The sequence below is a fragment of the Marmota monax genome, unplaced genomic scaffold (genome assembly GCF_021218885.2).
Source record: "Marmota monax isolate L192 unplaced genomic scaffold, Marmota_monax_Labrador192_F-V1.1 WCK01_AAM20220418_F8-fsc00014, whole genome shotgun sequence".
NCBI classification, from domain to species: domain Eukaryota; kingdom Metazoa; phylum Chordata; class Mammalia; order Rodentia; family Sciuridae; genus Marmota; species Marmota monax.
This window is the reverse complement of record NW_026695222.1, coordinates 9644802-9665694: the sequence shown is the minus strand read 5'-3', so window position 1 is coordinate 9665694 and position 20893 is coordinate 9644802. Positions and strand designations below refer to the sequence as shown.

The 20893-nt window shown below is 40.8% G+C and overlaps 1 protein-coding gene across 2 annotated transcripts in view; it reads left to right on the top strand.

The window, feature by feature from the left end:
• LOC124085877 (attractin) overlaps window positions 1-20893 on the top strand; it is a 165586-nt gene that overhangs the window by 79837 nt on the left and 64856 nt on the right. For both annotated transcript variants that reach the window (XM_058575316.1, XM_046433895.2), the window contains exons 12-18: window positions 8908-9128; window positions 11417-11538; window positions 12457-12595; window positions 14125-14315; window positions 18041-18260; window positions 19396-19581; window positions 20171-20404. In XM_058575316.1, the coding sequence (XP_058431299.1) occupies window positions 8908-9128; window positions 11417-11538; window positions 12457-12595; window positions 14125-14315; window positions 18041-18260; window positions 19396-19581; window positions 20171-20404 (1313 nt within the window). The remainder of the gene's footprint in view (window positions 1-8907; window positions 9129-11416; window positions 11539-12456; window positions 12596-14124; window positions 14316-18040; window positions 18261-19395; window positions 19582-20170; window positions 20405-20893) is intronic.

Genomic DNA, 20893 nt, shown 5'->3' with positions numbered 1-20893 from the left:
GCTTTTCTTAGTTGGTAGTCTTTTGATGGTTTCTTCTATCTCCTCAATTGATATTGGTCTGTTTAGGTTTTCTATATCCTCCTGACTCAATCTGGGCAGATCATATGACTTAAGAAATTTATCTATGCCTTCACTATCTTCTAATTTATTGGAGTATAAGGATTCAAAATAGTTTTTGATTATCTTCTGTATTTCTGAAGTGTCTGTTGTGATATTGCCTTTTTCATCCCGTATGCTAGTAATTTGAGTTCTCTCTCTTCTTCTCTTCACTAGCATCGCTAAGGGTCTGTCGATTTTGTTTATTTTTTCAAAGAACCAACTTTTAGTTTTGTCAATTTTTTCAATTGTTTCTTTTGTTTCGATTTCATTAATTTCAGCTCTGATTTTAATTATTTCTTGCCTTCTACTTCTTTTGCTGTTGTTTTGCTCTTCTTTTTCAAGGATTTTGAGATGAAGTATGAGATCATTTATTTGTTGGTTTTTTCTTTTTTTAAGGAATGAACTCCAAGCAATGAATTTTCCTCTTAGAACTGCTTTCAATGTGTCCCATAGATTCCGATATGTTGTGTCTGTGTTTTCATTTATCTCTAAGAATTTTTTAATTTCCTCCTTGATGTCTTCTATAACCCATTGATCATTCAGTAACCTATTGTTCATTCTCCAATTGATGTATGCTTTTTCCTTCCTTCTTTTATCGTTGATTTTCAGTTTCATTCCATTATGATCAGATAAGATGCATGGTAATATCTCTACTCCTTTATATTGTCTAAGAGTTGCCCTGTGACATAATATATGATCTATTTTTGAGAAGGATCCATGTGCTGCTGAGAAAAAAGTGTAACTGCTTGATGTTGGGTGGTATACTCTATATATGTCAATTAGGTCTAGGTTATTAATAGTGTTATTGAGTTCTATAGTTTCCTTATTCAACTTTTGTTTGGAAGATCTGTCCAGTGGCGAGAGAGGTGTGTTGAAGTCTCCCATGATTATGGTGTGGTGGTCTATTAGACTCTTGAACTTGAGAAGAGTTTGTTTGACGAACATAGCTGCACCATTGTTTGGGGCATAAATATTTATGATTGTTATGTCTTGTTGGTGTATGGTTCCCTTAAGCAGTATGTAGTGTCCCTCTTTATCTCTTTTGATTAACTTTGGCTTGAAATCTATTTTATTTGATATGAGTATGGACACGCCTGCTTGTTTCCGAAGTCCATATGAGTGATATGATTTTTCCCAACCTTTCACCTTCAGCCTATGTATGTCTTTTCCTATCAAATGCGTCTCCTGTAGGCAGCATATTGTTGGGTCTTGTTTTGTGATCCATTCTACTAGCCTGTGTCTCTTAATTGGTGAGTTTAAGCCATTAACATTTAGGGTTATTATTGAGATATGGGTTGTTCTTCCAGCCATATTTGTTTATTTCTGTTACTAAACATTGTTTGTTTTCCTCTTTGATTATTTTTCCCCCCTTTACTGTCCTACCTCCCACTGTTGGTTTTCATTGTTATTTTCCATTTCCTCTTCCTGTAATGTCTTGGCGAGGATGTTTTGAAGAGATGGTTTTCTAGCTGCGAATTCTTTAAACTTTTGTTTATCGTGGAAGGTTTTAATTTCATCTTCCATCCTGAAGCTTAATTTCGCTGGATACACAATTCTTGGTTGGAACCCATTATCTTTCAGTGTTTGAAATATGTTATTCCAGGATCTTCTAGCTTTCAGAGTCTGTGTTGAAAGATCAGCTGTTATCCTGATTGGCTTGCCCCTAAATGTAATCTGCTTCCTTTCTCTTGTAGCTTTTAAAATTCTCTCCTTATTCTGTATGTTGGGCATCTTCATTATAATGTGTCTAGGTGTGGATCTCTTATGATTTTGCACATTCGGCGTCCTGTAGGCTTCTGGGATTTGGGATTCTGTCTCATTCTTCAAGTCTGGGAAGTTTTCTTGTATTATTTCATTGAATAGACTGCTCATTCCTTTGGTTTGGAGCTCTGTACCTTCCTGTATCCCAATGACTCTTAAGTTTGGTCTCTTAATGTTATCCCATATTTCTTGGATGTTCTGCTCATGGTTTCTTAACAGTCTTGCTGAGCCGTCTATGTTCTTTTCCAGTTGAAATACTTTGTCTTCATTGTCTGATGTTCTATCTTCTAAGTGTTCTACTCTGTTGGTAGTATTCTCCATTGAGTTTTTAAGTTGGTTTATTGCTTCCTGCATTTCTAGGATTTCTGATTGCTTGTTTTTTATAACCTCTATCTCCCTGTATAGTTGATCCTTTGCTTCCTGGATTTGTTTGCGTAATTCGTTGTCGAAGTGATCTTTCATTGTCTGATTTTGCTGTTTAATGTCTTCCTTGATACTCCAGATCATCTGAAGCATGTATATCCTGAATTCTTTATCTGACATTCCATCTGCTGCAGCTGTTACCTCTTCTAAAGTTGCGTTGACCTGCATTGCTTGTGGTCCTTTCTTTCCTTGTCTTTTCATACTGCTTGCGTATCTTTCCTGCAGGTGCGGGCGGCGGCTCTGCTCTCTCCTTATTCCAATTGGGGTGTCGTGGCTACCACGCCGGCAGGTCACTGGGCCTGTTCTGGGAGCTGGTGGCGGCTCTGTTCTGCCCCTACTCCAATTGGGGTGACGTGTCTGTCGTACCAGCAGGCCACTGGGCCTGTCCCGCTGGTCGGTCGCAGATCTGCCCACCTTTCGGGCACGGGTGGAGGCTCTGCTTTGCCCCTACTCCAATTGGGGTGTCGTGACTACCCCGCCTGCAGGATGCTGGGTCTGTTCCTGGCAAGGGAGGCGACTCTGCTCTGTCACTACTCCAATTAGGGTGGTGTTTGTACCACGCCGGCAGGCTCCTGGGCCTGATCCGCCGGTCTGTTGTAGGTCTGCCTACCTTGAAGGCGCGGGCGGCGGATCTGCCCTGTCCCTCCTACCACGCCTGCGGACCCCTGGGCCTGATCTGCAGGTTGATCACTGGTCTGCTCACCCTGCGGGCACGGGTGGCGGTTCCGCTCCACCCCCACTCCAATTGGGGTCACGTGACCACCACACCGGCAGGGCCTGATCCGGGCGTGGGATAAGGATCTGCTCTGCCCCTACTCGAGTTGGGGTGACGTGTGTACCACACTGGCAGGCCACTGGGCCTGACCCGCCAGGCTGTCACAGGTCTGTTTACCTTGCAAGCGCGAAGGGCGGCTCTGCCCTGCCCCTCCTACCACGCCCATGTACTACTGGGTCGTGGGTCTGCCCACCTGGCGGGTGTGGGTGGCGGCTCCGCTCCGCCCCCTCTCCAATTGGGGTCACGCGGTCACCACGCTGGCGAGCCGCTGGGCCTGCTCCGGGGGCTGGCGGCGGCCCGGCTCCTTCCCTCTGGCTCGAGGACAAATTGAGGAGACTCGGGTGACTGAGCCTTACCCCCCTTACCAGGAGACCAACTGCTTATGTCACCGCTGGTATTGATGAAGATCTCTCCTCCACCGCTTTCTGCTGACATCAGATCTCTGCCATGTTGGTATCCTATGCGAATGGCAGCATTTCGTTCCCCTTGCCGGGCAACCCAAGCAATGGGTGAGTCCTGACCTGCCCTCAGCAGGACCCGGACCGAGACACAGTTTCCGCGGGCTCCTAGCCCCGGTCCAGGGAAGTTCCGGGAGCCGGAACTCGGCCGCTCCGTGCTCGGTGTAAGCTCCTATAAGTGTAAGCTCCAAGAAGCAGCCCCCGCGGGCTCAGTTCCGGGAGCCGGAATTCGGCCGCTTAGTGCTTGGTGTATGCTCTGATAGTAGCAGGGTCCAAGAAGCAGCCTCCGCGGGCTCCGCAGCCCTGAGCCAGGGCGGTTCCGGGACGGTTCCGGGAGCCGGAACTCGGCCGCTCTGTGCTCGGTGTAAGCTCCTATAAGTGTAAGCTCCAAGAAGCAGTCCCCGCGGGCTCAGTTCCGGGAGCTGGAATTCGGCTTCTTGGTGCTTCGTGTTTGCTCTGATAGGAGCAGGGTCCAAGAAGCAGCCTCCGCAGGCTCCGCAGCCCTGAGCCAGGGCGGTTCCGGGACGGTTCCGGAGCCGGAACTCGGCCGCCCCGCGCTCCGTGTTCACTCCGATAAGATCAGATTTTAAGAAGCCCCCAGGCGCTGAACCCTAGCAATCTGTCTGCAAGCCGCAGGTGAATTGCAGCCTGAAATTACCTGTTCTATGGCTGAATGAGCTGCGGTCAGTCAAAAACAGGTGTGGTGACGTCAGTTTACCAACATGGTGGCTGCTGGCCTCCTCTGTGGTCTGACCGGTGTGGAGAACCGAGATGGACCGCTTCCTTCCCCCGTCTCGAACCCAGAATTCAGCCCTGAGTGCGGTGCTTGCGCGTCTGGCAGAAACTGCAGCGCTGTAACCCTGCGTCTCTATCCCAGCGCGCCTTGCAGACTCTAGCCGCGGGGCGATTTGCTTAATAAGCAGTGTTACCCTCCGTGCGACAAACCTCTCGCGTTTGAGTCCCCGTAGCCGATCCTCATGCGATGGAAATCCTTCCTCCAGGTTCCGGCGCACCCCACTATTGCTGGAAATTCCTAACAAGATATCCTTTAGCCGTCCTGACTTGTCATACTCCCACACAGTGAAGCAGCACACGGGGGTAATGCACTCCCCTCGCCGCCATCTTCCCTAGCGATTTAAAACTCTTAAAACCTTGATTCTGGCCAGGTGCACTGGTGTACTCCTATAATCCTAGCTGCTCTGGAGGCTTAGGCAGAAGAATTACAAAATCAAGCCCAACCCGGGCAACATAGAACCCTATCTTGAAAAAATAAAAAAGCCCTTGACCCTTGACTTCAGGAGGACTTTCACTTCTGGAGCTTCTCCCACTGAAATGTGTAAAGCAAGAACTGGAAAGATAATGAGGAAACATTGGACAGAAACTAAGAGATGAATCAAATTCAAGGAGGGCTTCAGCCTGAGATTTTGCCCATCCAGCTGGGGCAGCAGAGAGCTGGAGCTGAATTTTGGGCTGATTTCCAGACTGAAGGATCAGGGGCCAGAGGTATTTTTGTTTGTAATAGATGCTAAATGGTTATTTCTGAGTGAATAAGTAAATGGATAGCATGATTTGGGCCTTGTTCTTTTTAGAGACAGATAATATAAATAATCATATTAAGTTTTTAGGCTAAAAACAAAATTAAACTGAAGAGATCATATGCAGAAAAGAACGGGCCCATTTGTAATATTAGTATTAGAAATGTAATGTTATCCTTGAAATGGAAGAGATTTAAGCAAAATTTTTTTTTCCTAAAAGGATGTTAAAACTTTTTATTGTGAAAATTTGAAAGATATAAAGAAGTAGAGATAATAGCATAATTAAGCCCCATGTGCCCCTTACTCTACATTAGCAGTCATCAATCTGTGGCTATCCTGAACCTGTCCATCTTACTTGGAAGCAATTTTCTAGCACAATAGGATTTCACAAGTAAATATTTTAGATTACACTTGGTTTTCATTATTCACAGTGGTTATGTTCTGCACACAATGAATTAGTGAATATTGACTCTCTGCTCGTACGGGACATTAGGTTTCTGCAAGCCGCCTTAGCACATTTTCCTAAACTAGTCAATATGTTAACCCTGTTCAGTGTGTGTTTCTCTTTAAACACAATATATTGCCTATTTCTTACCATTGAGCTTGCGGTCAATAGCACTTCGACTCACGTCTAAACAAAATTTATCTAACACACATATTTCCTCCACAAAGGCACATCACGGCTTAAAACAGGAGACAGCACTTGAGCACTGCACTAGGGGTTGTAAACAATGAAATCACTAGCATAAAGTAAAGCACAAAAACTCAAGAAGGGGGCACTAAAACCATGAAAGGGACACTTGTTACAGTATGAGAGCTGAGACAAGAAGTCAGAGCACTCCTTTGTTTGAGCTGAGCTGGGAATATGTATGTTTCACCATTCAAATGTTTCACCATTCTGCATGCACATGCCTGCAAGTGACCATAAACTGCTGCAAAGTATTGATTTTGGAGTTAGGAATAAATTTTAGCACATAGGTAAATTCACAAATACAGAATCTGCAAATAATGAGAATTGACTATTTTTCATGAAAGACTCTTAAAACATATAAGTACTGCTGAGATTGGAGGTGCATGCATGTAATCCCAGGGTCTGTGGAGGTTGAGACAGGAGGATTGCAAGTTTGTGTTTAACCTCAGTGGCTTTAGCAAGGCCCTAAGCAACTTAGACCCTGTTTCAAAATAAGTAATAGAAAAGACTTGGGTTATAGCTCAGTGGTAAAGCATCTGGGTTTTACTCTCCAGTACGCCTTCCCAGAAAAAAAGAAGGAAAAAAACCCTAACCAAAACAAAACAAACAAACAAATAAACCCCCCCCAAAACAAACAAACAAAAAAACCCTACAACTAGTATACTTAAAAATTATAACACTTAAAAATTAATAGTTCTTTAACATAATCAGTGTTCATTTCATATTCAAGTTTCTGAATTGTCTTATAATTCTTTTAAAATTTAGCTTGTTGAAATGAGGATCCAACTTAAATCACTAAATTAAAACCATTAAAATATGTTCTTTTTCTTAATTACAGGCTCCTTGCCTGTCATGTTTCCATTTATTTGCTAGACACTGTGTTGTGTATCCTGTAGAGTTTCTTATAGTCCAGATTTTTTTTTTTTAAAGAGAGAGAGAGGAGAGAGAGAGAGAGAATTTTAATATTTATTTTTTAGTTATCGGCGGATACAACATCTTTGTTTTGTATGTGGTGCTGAGGATCGAACCCGGGCCGCACGCATGCCAGGCAAGCACGCTACTGCTTGAGCCACATCCCCAGCCCCTTATAGTCCAGATTTTGATGGTTGTATCCCCATGCTTTCAAATACATGTTGGTATCTCTCCTGACCTTCCTGCAAATTAATGCAGTCAGATTCACTTTAGGATTACAACAAGATTACTTCATAAGATTGATTATTTTCCTTTATTTGAAAATTTCAAAATAATAGACTGATTTCTCAGCATTGTCCAAAGATGACAGTTGGGTTCATGGGCATGTGTTATTGAATTTAAGGATTTAAAAATATTTGGTGTGTTGTACCAAGTCCTTTATAGTTCTTATTCTTATTAAATTTCAAACATTTTCTATCTGTAGCCAGGGAGCATCCCTTCATGGTAGCTCTTGAATCTTTCTGACACTACATAGTCTTTCTCATACTGAAAATATTGTCTACATTCATTGTGAACATTTACTGACCCAGACACACATTGGGTTTTTCTCTAAAAAGTTCTGATATGGACCGGCAGGGGAATGAATGTTTTTAATTACCACAGTCTAAGTCATAGTCCTAATCATTACTATTGTGTTGGTCATTTAAGAAGACCAGTTAAAGAAACACTGTGTTTCTGTGTGTGAGCTCTTCCTTCTCTCAATAGATAAACTGCTACACACTTTACATACTTTTTTTAAAAAAACTTTTTTATTAGTTGCTCAAAACATTACAATGGTCTTGACATATCATACATTTGATTCAAATGGGGTACATACTTTTTTCTGCATGGCTTCCTCCCCGCATAACAGTTGGAGATAATGCCGTAGCAGTATACAGAAATCTTCCTCATTTCTTTTTACATCTGTGTAGTATTTCATCATGTTGTTGCATCAGAGTTTAATACATTCCCAATAGATTTTGGAGTGTCGGAATATTTTTCCTATTTTTTAATGATGTAGTTAATTACCTCACATGTATTTTTGCTATTGAATCTTTGTGATAGACTTCTAGAATGTGATTTCAGATTCAGAAGGTTGATGTGTAGTTTTATTAGAAATTGCTAAATTACCTGTCTGTGGGCTTGTGCTATTTTATAAGCCCAGCAGTGTGTGAGTGTGCCTGTTGCCCCATAGCTTCATCTTTCCATGTTTTGCTCAAGTTTTGTTACGTAAGTGTGGGGTTTATTTTATTTTTTTTTGTAGCAGGGATTGAACCAAGAGATGCTTGACCACTAAGTGACATCACTAACCTCCCCACCCCCGGCCCTTTTCTTTTGATTTTGAGATAGGCTCTCACTAAGTTTCTTAGGGCCTCGATAAGTTACTCAGGCTGGCCTTGAACTTATGACCATTATGCCTCAGCCTCCTCTGGATCTGCTGAGATCACAGGTGTGTGACATCACGCCCAGCTTATGAGCATTAATTTGTTTTTCTCTTTTGACTAAAGTTGATCATCTTTTCATATGCTTAAAGACATATGCATGGTTTAAGTCCTCTCTATATAAAATTGTTTTTCTGCCTTCTGCATTTTTAAGTCATATGGAGGTTTTTCCTACTTTTAGGTTATGGAAAAGATTGCCTATTCTTTCTTCTAGAACTTATATGATTTCTTCTTTTGGATGATTCTCTGATCCATTTGGAATTTATTCTAGTACATAGAGTGAGAAAGGGATTTAGTTTAACCTTTTTTTTCATATATTTAGTTATCTTGATACCATTTACTGAAAAGACCCACTAATTTAAGATTAATTTAATTACCCACTAATTTAATACTAATTTAAATATTTAAAAAAATTTTTAGTTGTAGATGGATACAATATCTTTATTTTTATTTATTTATGTGGTGCTGAGGATCGAACCCAGGGCCTCATGCCTGAGAGGCAAGTGCTCTACCACTGAGCCACAACCCCAGCCCAAGATGTCACTTTTGCATGTACAAATTTCATGGGTGATTTTTGGAACTATTCTTGATGATCAAAGGTCAGGATTAAAGGGTGGAATTTGGGAGGGAAGGGAATTATAATTTTAGAGACCTTGAAGTAATTTCTTAGAGGATTTTGTTATATAAGATTTGTCTGAATGTTGTCTACAAAGTATATCATGTATTTATAAATAATTTTTCAGCAAATTCATTATCTTCCTTTTTTCTCTAGCACCATGTATGTGTTTGGTGGTTTCAACAGTCTCCTCCTCAGTGACATCCTGGTATTCACCTCGGAACAGTGTGAAGCACATCAGAGTGAAGCTGCTTGTGTGGCAGCAGGACCTGGTGTCCGCTGTGTGTGGGACACAGGGTCGTCTCAGTGCATCTCCTGGGAGTTGGCAACTGAAGAACAAGCAGAAAAGTTAAAATCAGAATGTTTTTCCAAAAGAAGTATGTTATTCTCTTCTTAGAATTTAATTAGAAATCTCATTTGATCAGTTATTAAGAAACAGTATATGTATACTTCTTATAATCACCTTATTATCCATACTAGTTTAGTAATAACTTGTGCAAAGCCCTTCTCGGAGTTTGAGAATTAGTTTGTAAATATCTTTACAACAGATGAGAACAGGTTGTGTGGCTCCTTGAAGCTGTCTGTGAATGATAGGGACAAAATCTTCTTGGCATGCCATACGCTTTGTCCACCTGGCTGCAGTTGGTCCAAGGCAGTGCTATCCAATGGAACTTGTTTTGATACTGGAAATATTGCATACATGCCCTGTTCTAGTCTGGTAGCTACTTAGCCACATGGGAATATCAGACACTGGAAAGGTAGTTCGTGTGCCTTTAGGAACTGAATTTTTAACATCCTGGTTACCATATTGGATTGCAGAGGTCTGACATTAAGGATGAGATTAGGAAGGCCAACCTAGAAAAGCCTATTGTACATAGAGGAGTTGCCATCCTCACAACTGTCTTCTAGCTCTTCTAGTTGGATACAGCAGTGAGAACAAGACAGAGAGTTGCTGAGGATGAACAGTGATCCCCACTTCTAGAAGTTCCCCTCATATTTTCTAAGCTATTTTCTTTACCCTTCCTATTTAGCTTCTTGTCCTTTTGCTCTGACATAGCACAGAACAGCTGAGTGCAGAGTGCACCTGTAATCCCAGTGGCTTGGGAGGCTGAGGCAAGAGGATCCTGAGTTCAAAGTCAGCCTCAGCAACTTAGAAGGCACTTAGTAACTCTGTCTCTAAATAAAATAAATTTTAAAAAAAGGCTGGGTATGTGGTTCAGTGGTTAAGCTCCCCTGAGTGTTCAGTCCTCAGTACCAAAAAAAAAAAAAAAAAAAGCACAGAACAATATGGTGTGAAGAAATGTGTGAGAAAGTCCTTTCTAAGTAAGAAGAATGCCTCTGCAAAGTATTTGTTCACATAAGTTAAGTAGTTGACTGAATTCCATGGCTAGCAGGATGCAGTTACTGTGGCCATTATGGTGGAGAGAGAGGCAGCTTTTATTCTCTGGGATGCTCCAAATTAATCTTGCTTAGTAAGAACACCCAGGCAACCAAGTTCATTGATGGAGAACAGAATTACCAGAACACTGTGGGATTAGTCATTGACTCCTGAAAAGGATAAAATGAGCTTTGTAATGTTTTGAACAACCAATAAAAAAAAAACAGTCTAAAGAATTAATAAAAAAAATCAGTGAAACAGTTATTTTTAATCAAATTTTTAAAAGTTCAAATTAAATGTGCAAGTGTACATGGAAAATAATGTTGAATTATCTTAGATGATTCAGTATGAGCCCATTTCCTGTCATCTCATGTGCAGTATCAACTCCCTGTTTCACTCCACTCTGTGCAGAGGTGGTCATAATCCTTTGATGATGACAAGAGAAGGAAGAGCAACCTAAGGGGTATACTGCTGGGGCCTTTAAGAGGGTGGGCCATGGACCCTCCCATTTACTCTTTTTTTTTTTTAAGTATTTTTTTAGTTGTAGATGGACACAACACCTTTATTTATTTACTTATTTATAATTTTTATGTGGTGCTGAGGATCAAACCCAGTGCCTCACACATGCTAGGCAAGTTCTCTACCACTGAGCCACCACCCCAATGCCCCTCCATTTACACTTTCTGGGTTTCACCATGTGCGGTGTCTAATAGGTGGTTCAGCAGATGAGGCAGCATGGTGGTGCAGCTTCTCTTTTCTGGGGTCAACAGGAAGTGCACCAGGTCTGCAGTCACCCCAGGGTTCTGCAGCTTGCATTGTGGAAATCAATGCAGCATGACTCAGTTCACACTTGCCTTGGAGTCCAGGCACTGCCTGCTGCCTGTGCTCAAAATGAGCTTTGGTGTTTGTAACTGGGAGGGATGGATTGGTCTCCTTTGTAACTTTCTTTGGCTCCTGGGCAGTTTCTGGTGTTTATTCTATTGCTAGTTGGTTTTTTCTTGGGGGAAAAAATATTCAAAGACTCAGTTCTATTATATGTTAGACTTGTTAAATTAACTTATCTTTGCTCTTCATTTCCTTTTTTTTTTTCTTTAAATGAAAATACTGTTTCTTCTCAGAGTGTCTCTTTCTAGGGCTTTTTTAACCTGAACATCCCAATATATTTTACTTTCAGTTTTACTGTTCAATTTACTTCCCAGCCATTGTTAGGATTTTCTTTTTTTAACCCATCTCAGATTGTGCTTAATAGAAGCTGTCACAGTTGACGAGTGTTTCTTCTCTTCTTAGCCCTTGACCATGACAGATGTGACCAGCACACGGATTGTTACAGCTGCACGGCTAACACCAATGACTGCCACTGGTGCAATGACCATTGTGTCCCTATGAACCACAGCTGCACAGAAGGCCAGGTCAGGGTCCAATTGTTAAGGATTTCAGGGGATAAAAATATGGTAATTGGGTTTAGGTGTAGGTTGAGTGTATGGCCATAAATAGTGGTCCAAATTTTTTTTAAATGGGATGTAGACTTGGATTTTATTATAGTTCAGGTTTTCTTTTTGGAAGGGTTGCTGTATACATTTGGTTCAACATTAGCAGTTGCCACAGGCCTTGTTTGTGGTGAGGTAGTACTAGTGCCTGAGGACAATTTTCCCTGGGCATGGTTGTGGCTAAGTACTAGATCTTTGGTCTGAGGCTTGTAACAGCAAGCTCACTCCACCCATGTGAGATTGTTGGAGAAAGTTGGGATTTGAAGCAGGTGTGTAGTGTTCTCTAGTAGACCGAGCAAATGATAGACTTTGCCACAATCTCCTTGTCTTTTGTTATATCTTGGATCAGCATAAATTCAGTGTTCTTCATTTCCCTTTTTTTTTTTTTTACTGAAAAAGTATTTCTTCAGAGTGTCTCTTTCTAGGGCTTCAAAATCACATATGATTTTGAATATTTGGATTATAATAAAGACTTATTAAATAAGATTAAGATGACCAAGCTTTTAAAGTTTATGTAAAAGACCTTTTTTTGTCAGTTTATAAAATAGATTATTTTTGTCAGTTTACAAAATAGACTGTTCCATATTTCCATTTTACTGCTGAGAAGGTTGAGGCATGCTGTTTAAAAGAGTAGACTGCTTTCTTGCCAGGTAAAGGCATGTCTATGAACAGAACATTTTACTACAGTGTTTCTGATGCACTGCAACTTCATTAGCATCTTATTTATCTCTATTTATTTGCTTTCTTGGTTAGATATTATTGTGTTTAGTGTCCTGTTGGTCTTCAGCATGAATTATCTCTATGAATATAAAACAAAAGCTTTTGTCCACTGTGTTCTAGATCTCCATTTCAAGGTATGAGAATTGTCCCAAGGATAACCCCATGTACTACTGTAACAAGAAGACCAGCTGTAGGAGTTGTGCCCTGGACCAGAACTGCCAGTGGGAGCCTCGGAATCAGGAGTGTATTGCTCTGCCTGGTAAGCCTTGCTAGGCACCTGGAGTATGGATCCAGAACCCTTAATCTTTTGCAACCTGGGTTGAACTTAATTGGGGGGAGGACCTTATTCTATGTATCTGTCACATTTATTTGTTGTTTATTTAACTAAAATCCAATTTGTAAGTATGTACTCTTCTATTCTTTGAAATAAGTCAAACATTATCTGTTCCTCTGGAGAATGAAATGATTCTGGGTTCATGTCAGTGACCTGCTCCTTCCCTTGACACCCACCTGGCTGTGATAACTGAGACTAGAAGTCTGTAGTCTCAGCTGCCGATTTTCTGGGCACTGTATGGAAGAGTGTTACTGAACATGGGGATTTGGTTGTTGGCACCTCTTGAGGGGCTTCTCTGAGCAGAGGGAGAGGCAGATTTCTGTGTTAGCAGCAACTCTGAGGTGACCGCCAGTCCTGAGTACCTGTTTATGGAATCCTGAGGTTTAAGGTGATGACTTTGGGGTGGCCAGCCATACTGAACCCCTGATATATTTGCTCCAACCGGATGTCCAGGAAGGGGGAGTTCTGTGGCACTATGCAACATCTGAGGCATGAGCAGGCCACTTGAGCTGAACCAGGGCCCTTTTGAATGTTCTTTGGAGTAATGCAGTTCATCTTTCAGAATGGGCTTCTTGTTCATTGTTCTGAGTCTCAGACATTCATGAATAGCAAAATCCCTGGGATCTTGCCAAAAGGCATGTTCTTGTACAAGCCTGGGGTGGGGTCCTAGAGTCTTCATTTTAACTTGTCCATTCCATGCTTCAAGGAGCCAGTCTGTGTGCTCTCAAATGATCTCTTTCCTGTGGTACCTCCCAATGATCTCAGTGGCTGTTTCTGCTAATGAATATTGTTCATGGTGTCTCCAGGGTACTTTGGTTCTGATGGTGTTGGTGTTTCATTCACTGTTGAACCGGGAGTGTCCCCAGCTTCCATGCAGAATCTTAATGTGGGTTCAGCCTGATCACAAGGAACTGATTACAAAACTTGCCTTGTGTGGACTTTGGACTTTTCCTAAGATCTTACCCTCCTCATTTTTTGGTATAATTTGTGTGCTTGGGTATAACTTGTACCTGAAAATAAGGAAAAGTGCAGCATTTGAAGACTTTAGATTTATTCATTCCCAACTCATTTCCATGTTTGCAGTTCTGTACTCCACCTTTCTAATGTGCATATTCATCTGTCTGCTCTCCACATAGGAGTTAGTCTTATTTCTAATTATTCTTCTAAAAGCTCTGCCATCAATCTAGCATTTACACTAAATGGATTTTCCTCCAAGTGACTGGAGAGTTGACTTCAGAATATACTTCATGAGACCCAGTAGATAGGACTGACAAACTTATCTCTTGCATTCTGTGTCTGGAAGTGAATAATGTGTCTCTTGCCCTTGCCATATTCTTAATGAAGCATCTAGAATTCAATCTCAAGGATCATTTAGGTGTTCAGGAACTTGAACTAGGAATACAGTAGTTTTGTGTAATTTCTAAAGCTGTTTTTTCTCTCCCCCTTTGTTAAAGAAAATATCTGTGGCGTTGGCTGGCATTTGGTTGGAAACTCGTGTTTGAAAATTACTACTGCCAAGGAGAATTATGACAATGCTAAACTGTACTGTAGGAACCACAATGCCTTCTTGGCTTCCCTTACAACCCAGAAGAAAGTGGAATTTGTCCTTAAGCAGCTGCAAATAATGCAGCCATCACAAAGCATGGTGAGTGAATCCTCAGAACCTAAGTGTCTCTTACCCACCTTTCTGCTGAGGGCATGACCACAGCTGGTGCATGGAAGGCTGTGGGTGACAGATGTGCTGGGAAGAGGAGGAATGCCAGGATGCGTGGCGTAGTAGATATGGCGCCTCACTGTCAGTCTCTTCCTTTTTTTTTTCTTTTAATATTTTTTTTAGTTGTAGACAGACATAATACTTTTATTTTATTTATTTATGTATTTTTTAAAAAAATTTTTAATATTTATTTATTTATTTTTAGTTCTCGGTGGACACAACATCTTTGTTTGTATGTGGTGCTGAGGATCGAACCCAGGCCGCACGCATGCCAGGCGAGCGCGCTACCACTTGAGCCACATCCCCAGCCCCAGTATTTATGTATTTTTATATGGTGCTGAGGATCAAACCTGTGCCTCACACATGCTAGGCAAACGCTCTACCAAGTGAGCTATAACCCCAACTGAAGTCTTGTCCTTAAATGCCTTTAACTTTGAAACCTTTTTAATACTTCATACATTTTCTTAGTCATATTTATTATAACATGAAAAATAATATATGAGATGTATAGTAATGTGTGTGTTTGTGCACATACTCTGGTGACATCACTGGATGATCCCTGTGGTAGGGAGCGAGGGGTCACAGCTAATTAGGCATCATATTTAGACATTATTTCCTTTAGATTTAAGGTATTATTCAGAACATGTTGTCACTACCACCAAGAAATATACATCTGTTTGGGTCTCTCTAGACCTGGCAGCCCAACAAGAGAGGGCATCTTCTTTTGAAGGGTTTCTGAGATCAGCAAGGCTCACGTTCTATTCCTGTCCATCCAAGCTATTGGATGATTGGATGACTTTTAGTTGTTGTTCCACAATCACATTTTGCCATTTTTAGTCCAAAGTGCAGGCTCTGTGATTATACCTTCACTTAAGCAGATATTCAGAGAACAAAGCTCTCTCAGCTAGGTAGACTGTGGTAGGGAGAAGTGTGGGGGTGATATTCTCTTGTTAAGCAGTGAGGAACTCAGGGTACCACTTCACTGGGTGAAACTGGCTTTATCTAATGTGAATAAAGTATGGAATGTGGCCTGGGTCCTGGCTCTGTGTATCACATAAAAGGGCATTCTGAGATAGGGAGGGAAGAGGTGCCCTGTGTTTTACTCTCTCTCAGGACTTTTTTCCCAGTGAAACTTTGTTATGGTGTGGACTCTCAGATATTGGCAGCGCATGCTTAATATGCCTACCTCAGGGACCACATTTGGTATGTTATGATATTTGTAACATATTGGTATGTTATGATAGCTTTTTCTATTTTTATAATCTCCATCAGAGATTGTCTGTGTTGGTTCTGTTCTTCTCTTCCCCAGATGTTGGCCTCTCCTAGCATTCTGTCCTTGGCTGTCAGCCAGCCTTACCTATCTATGGTCATTCACTCCCTCAAGAAACGGGAGGCTCACAACTTTGCCCATAGTGCTGGTTCTCTACTGGTGACTATTAAGTCCACCTCTGTGTGAGACAATTGGTGTAGAAAGTTCCTATCATCCCAGCTGGGCACAGATGTACCTCAGTTCCCTTTCTTCTCTTCTTCAGGTGTTACAGCCCTACCAGGTTCTGGGTGGTCTAGTCTGCTACGATAGCTTTAATTAAACAGAACCCCACACTCTTGAGATAAGACAAACAGATGAGACAACTAAAGTGTAATGTGTTCCCCATAGGTTTATCTCCAGATGTGGCCCAGTCTGTAGAGCCCATGTATGAAAAAGCAAGATAGGGTAGAGGCTGTCTGGTAGAGCTGGGAGGAGATAATCCTGAAGGTGGGAAGGAGTGAAGTGGAAAGGGAAGAAGGACGGGCTCCCTGTATGTTGGTACCCTCTCATACAAGGTGTAGAGGTTGAGGGAATGGCTCACTGAGCGAGCTGCGGGTTAGTTTGTTTGGCTGGGGCAGGTTGGATGGGAGGAAGATGCTATAGCTGGGCTTCAAGAAGGGCCCACAGCCAAATCAGAGATACCTTGTCTACAATGCTAATGGCTCTGCATTTTATCAGGAAAGCAAAAAGACATTATTAAAAGACTTGTAAAATATATTAGTTATAATTTTGTTTGTTTTTAAAGGAAAATTAGAAAATTCTAATGAAAGAATGTAAGAAAACAAATAGCATTTGTTAATACCACTAAAAACTCTTAGAATTTATTTATTTCAGGTCTTTTAATAGGCATGCATATTTTTCCTTCTCAAAAATGAAAATACATTGTACATGTTTTTTTCAACTGTCAAAATTAACACTACCTTTCATTTCTGGGTTAGACATTATAAATTGATTAAAAACATTTTTTTTAAAAGTGAAATGGCAAGGAAATTTTAGGGAGTGGGAGATGAAAACCATCCAAGGTTGTTCATTGCTCTTATTCTTTATAAAATCCATTGCTAAGTGGAGAAATAGAATAAAAAATACAGTAAATACCCACACCCACACCCCTCCTCCACAGAGTATTATGATTCAGCCTTAAAAAAGAAGGAAATACTGTCATTTGCAACCACATGGATAGACCTGGAGGACCTTATACTGAATGAAATAAGCTGGTCACAAAAAGACAAATACATGACTTTGCTTATGTGTAGAATTTATAAATGTCTAACTCAGGGAAGCAGAGAGTACACTGGTGGTTTTCAGGGCCTTGGGAGGTGCGGTGAGAAATGGGAACATGCTGATCAAATTGTTCAAAGTTTAGTTAAATAAGATGTTCTAGAGATCTAATGTATGCTATGGTGATAGTAGTTAATAATGGTGTATGTATACTAAATATTTCTTAAGGACATAGTTTTTACATGTTCTCATCACATACATGTACATACAGTCATACAAAGGTAAATATGAGAGGTAATGGATGTCAATTACTTGATAGTGTCAACCATCTCACAATGTATACAATTATAAAAGCATCACACAAACTTTGGATTGTTCAGAGGGGAGTGGGAGTGGGTGGGGTGGTGGTGATGGGAAGGACTGTAGAATGAGACAGACATTATTACATATGTGTATAATTATACTACTGATGTGACTGCACCATGTACACCCAGAGGAATGAGAAGTTGTGCTCCATTTGTGTACAATGTGTCAAAATGCATTCTGCTGTCATGTAAACTAATTAGAACAAATTAAAATTTTTTTAAAAATATTTTTTAGTTGTTGATGTACCTTTATTCTTTATTTATTTATATGTGGTGCTGAGGATTGAACCCAGTGCCTCACACATGCTAGGCAAGTGTTCTGTTATTGACCCACAACCCCAGACCCCCAAAATTTAAAAAATAAAATAAAAGCATCATACAGGCTTAGCTCCTTTTCTAAGGATGGATACATTATCAATATTTTATGAATGTTGGTGAAATGACTTCATGTGTGAATGGCACTTAAGCCAGTTTAGGATAACCATCTCTTCGTAGGATTTGATGCAGAGTATAAAAATTTTGGTACTCAGTTATTACTTTGTTATGGATCTCTGTGAAAATTTTGATATTTCTTTTCTCTAAGCTATAAATTTGTCCTTTGTAAAATGGCCATATTGAAGTGGTGATCTATCCTAATGGCCTACTTTAGAGTATAGGAAGGCTTTCCTGTACCTGTGAATATACCTAACTTAGTGGGTTTTATCAAGTAGCTTGTTTGGTCAAGACATTGATTGTTTTCATAATTATGTCTCTTTTGCCCACAGTCCAAGCTCACCTTAACCCCATGGGTTGGCCTTCGGAAGATCAATGTCTCCTACTGGTGTTGGGAAGATATGTCTCCATTTACAAATAGTTTACTACAGTGGATGCCATCTGAGCCTAGCGATGCTGGGTTCTGCGGAATCTTATCAGAACCCACTGTTCGGGGATTAAAGGCTGCAACCTGCATCAACCCTCTCAATGGCAGCATCTGTGAACGGCCTGGTAAGGACACTGGTGATAGGCTCCAGGAAGTTTCAGAAAGGAGGCAGGTTAAGTATTGACATGCATAAAATGATCTTGAAAACAGATGGAGAGCTAATTTCAGGCATATTTCAAGCAATACCTAGAATTTTAAAAGCAGAAGGAAATAGTCTGTGGCTCTACGTTGAGCCATAAGCAAAGCCAAAAATAAAATGTTACACAAAGAACCTAATATTCTGACTAGCATTGTGATTGATTGGTTTGTTGAGCACAAAGAATGTTTAGAATTGCTCTGAAGGGCAAATATCTTGGTGGCAGAAAAATGCTGTGGAAGGAAAAAAAGGAAAATAAAAACCAAAGATGAGAAAAGCAAGCAAGTCACCATAAGACAGTATTCAGGAAGCTAGTGTCAGTGAGGAGGAAAATGAGGAGAGGTCTGTGACAGGAGACAGAAGCCAGTTAGAACCATGTAAGAGCTGTGGCTGAGTACTGAACCATCAAATGTTTTGAGCAGTTTCTCAGTTTGCATGTTTCTGGGGGCTAAGTTTAGGCTCCATGGTGGCAGATACAGGGGCAGCCTCTGTAGCACACAGATGGGGGCTTAACAGTAATAGGTAGAGTTGTTGGTGATTTAGTTAAAATCCTGTTCAGTTTTTGGAAGGTACTGTATTTGAGGAATGCAGAAGTATAGAAGATAATCCATAGCATTGTAGAAGTTATCTTAAAACAAGGTTTCTAAATTGTAGGTGAGCTTTTCAGCCTTTTTGAATGCAGAATGCTTTGATGAATTTAATGACTGCTGTGATCCTACTTACACTCAAATTCATAAACATAGGGTTTTACATGTTCAGGTGGATTGTAAAATTCCTTCAGGGTCCCCTTATGTAAGACTCTGCTTTTGTTGAAAGATTCTCTTGTTCTTTCACCTTTGTCCTCAATGCTCTCTGAATAGAAGGTCCATTTCCTCCCCGAGTGTGTTAATACCTTGACTAAGTAGTACATGATGGCTCCAATATGATCTGTTTTCACTGTGTCATGTAGTGCCTGAATTGAGTTCATGGCACACTGTTGGGCTACAAACCAATATTTGAAATGGCTCTGACCTTAGCTGACATAATGGGAGGTCTTAAATGTCCCTCTTGGGTTTAATTCCCAGCAAACCACAGTGCCAAGCAATGCCGGACGCCGTGTGCCTTGCGGACTGCGTGTGGGGAGTGCACCAGCAGCAGCTCTGAGTGCATGTGGTGCAGCAACATGAAGCAGTGTGTGGACTCCAACGCCTACGTGGCCTCCTTCCCTTTCGGCCAGTGTATGGAGTGGTATACCATGAGCAGCTGTCCCCGTGAGTGCAAAAGGGAGTTCTGGCACTCTTGAGTGCCTGGCATGTAGTGACAATTCTTGGCATGGTAACAATACTTGGCATGGCATGGAACGTTTTTCAGACTAGTTGGATTTGACCTTCTACTCAAGTCATCTAGTCCTGCATGATGAGAACCTGCATACAGAATTGCACAGTGATACATGTAGTCAAGTAAATCTAAGCTGGCACACAGAATACAGAAATTAGCTTTCCAACTCCAAGGTCATATTATTCAATCCATGTAATGTTTCTACCTTTTGCTCACCTAATTCATTAAGTAATTGCTCTCCAGTAAAGACCTTCTGAAGTTCCCTTTGCCTCCAGCATCTTGGGATTGAGAGTGGAAGGAGTGATACCTGTTATGTGTTGGGCAAATTATTGAGCTCTTTAAATTTGTTGTCTCCTTTAAATGGTCACTATAGAGTTATGATTTGGACTCACTAAAGTTAGTCTGTTAAAGAAAAGTTTATTTAAATGTAATGAATTCAGATATATCTGTGGATTGAGGTTTTTTTTTTTTTTTTTTTTTTTTTTTTTGTGTGTGTGTGTGTGTGTGTATGTTTTTAAATAGCTGAAAATTGTTCAGGCTATTGCACCTGCAGTCATTGCTTGGAGCAGCCAGGCTGTGGCTGGTGTACTGATCCCAGCAACACTGGGAAAGGGAAATGCATGGAGGGATCCTACAAAGGACCAGTGAAGATGCCTCCACAGGCCTCTGCTGGAACTGCCTATCCACAGCCCCTTCTGAATTCCAGCATGTGTCTAGAGGACAGCAGATACAACTGGTCTTTCATTCACTGTCCAGGTAAGATGCCTGCATATCCAAATTCAAGTTATTCATTACCTGTTTATAAAGAATACAAACTTGAAAGCTACACCATTCATATGAATTTCTTTTAAGTGAAAAATATAAGTTAACACACCATTTTAGGAGAAAAGATAGTTTCATTTAAAAATAGTTTTAATGTCAGTTAACAAAAATATTGAGGAAATTCATGTAAGTTATCTTACTAACTTTTCTTATAAAATAATATGTGCTTTATAAAAATATTATACCTGTATACAAAATAAAACCTGGAGTCCCCCTCTCCTCAGTTTTTTTTTAATTTTTTTTTTTTTTTAGTTGTAGATGGTCACAATACCTTTATTTGTATTATTTATTTTTTTATGTGTGGCTGAGGATCAAACCCAGTACCTCACACATACTAGGTGAGCACTCTATGAATGAGCCACAACCCCAGCCCCCACTCAGGTCTTTATAAATACTTTTTCAGAATTTAATATAGATACTTCC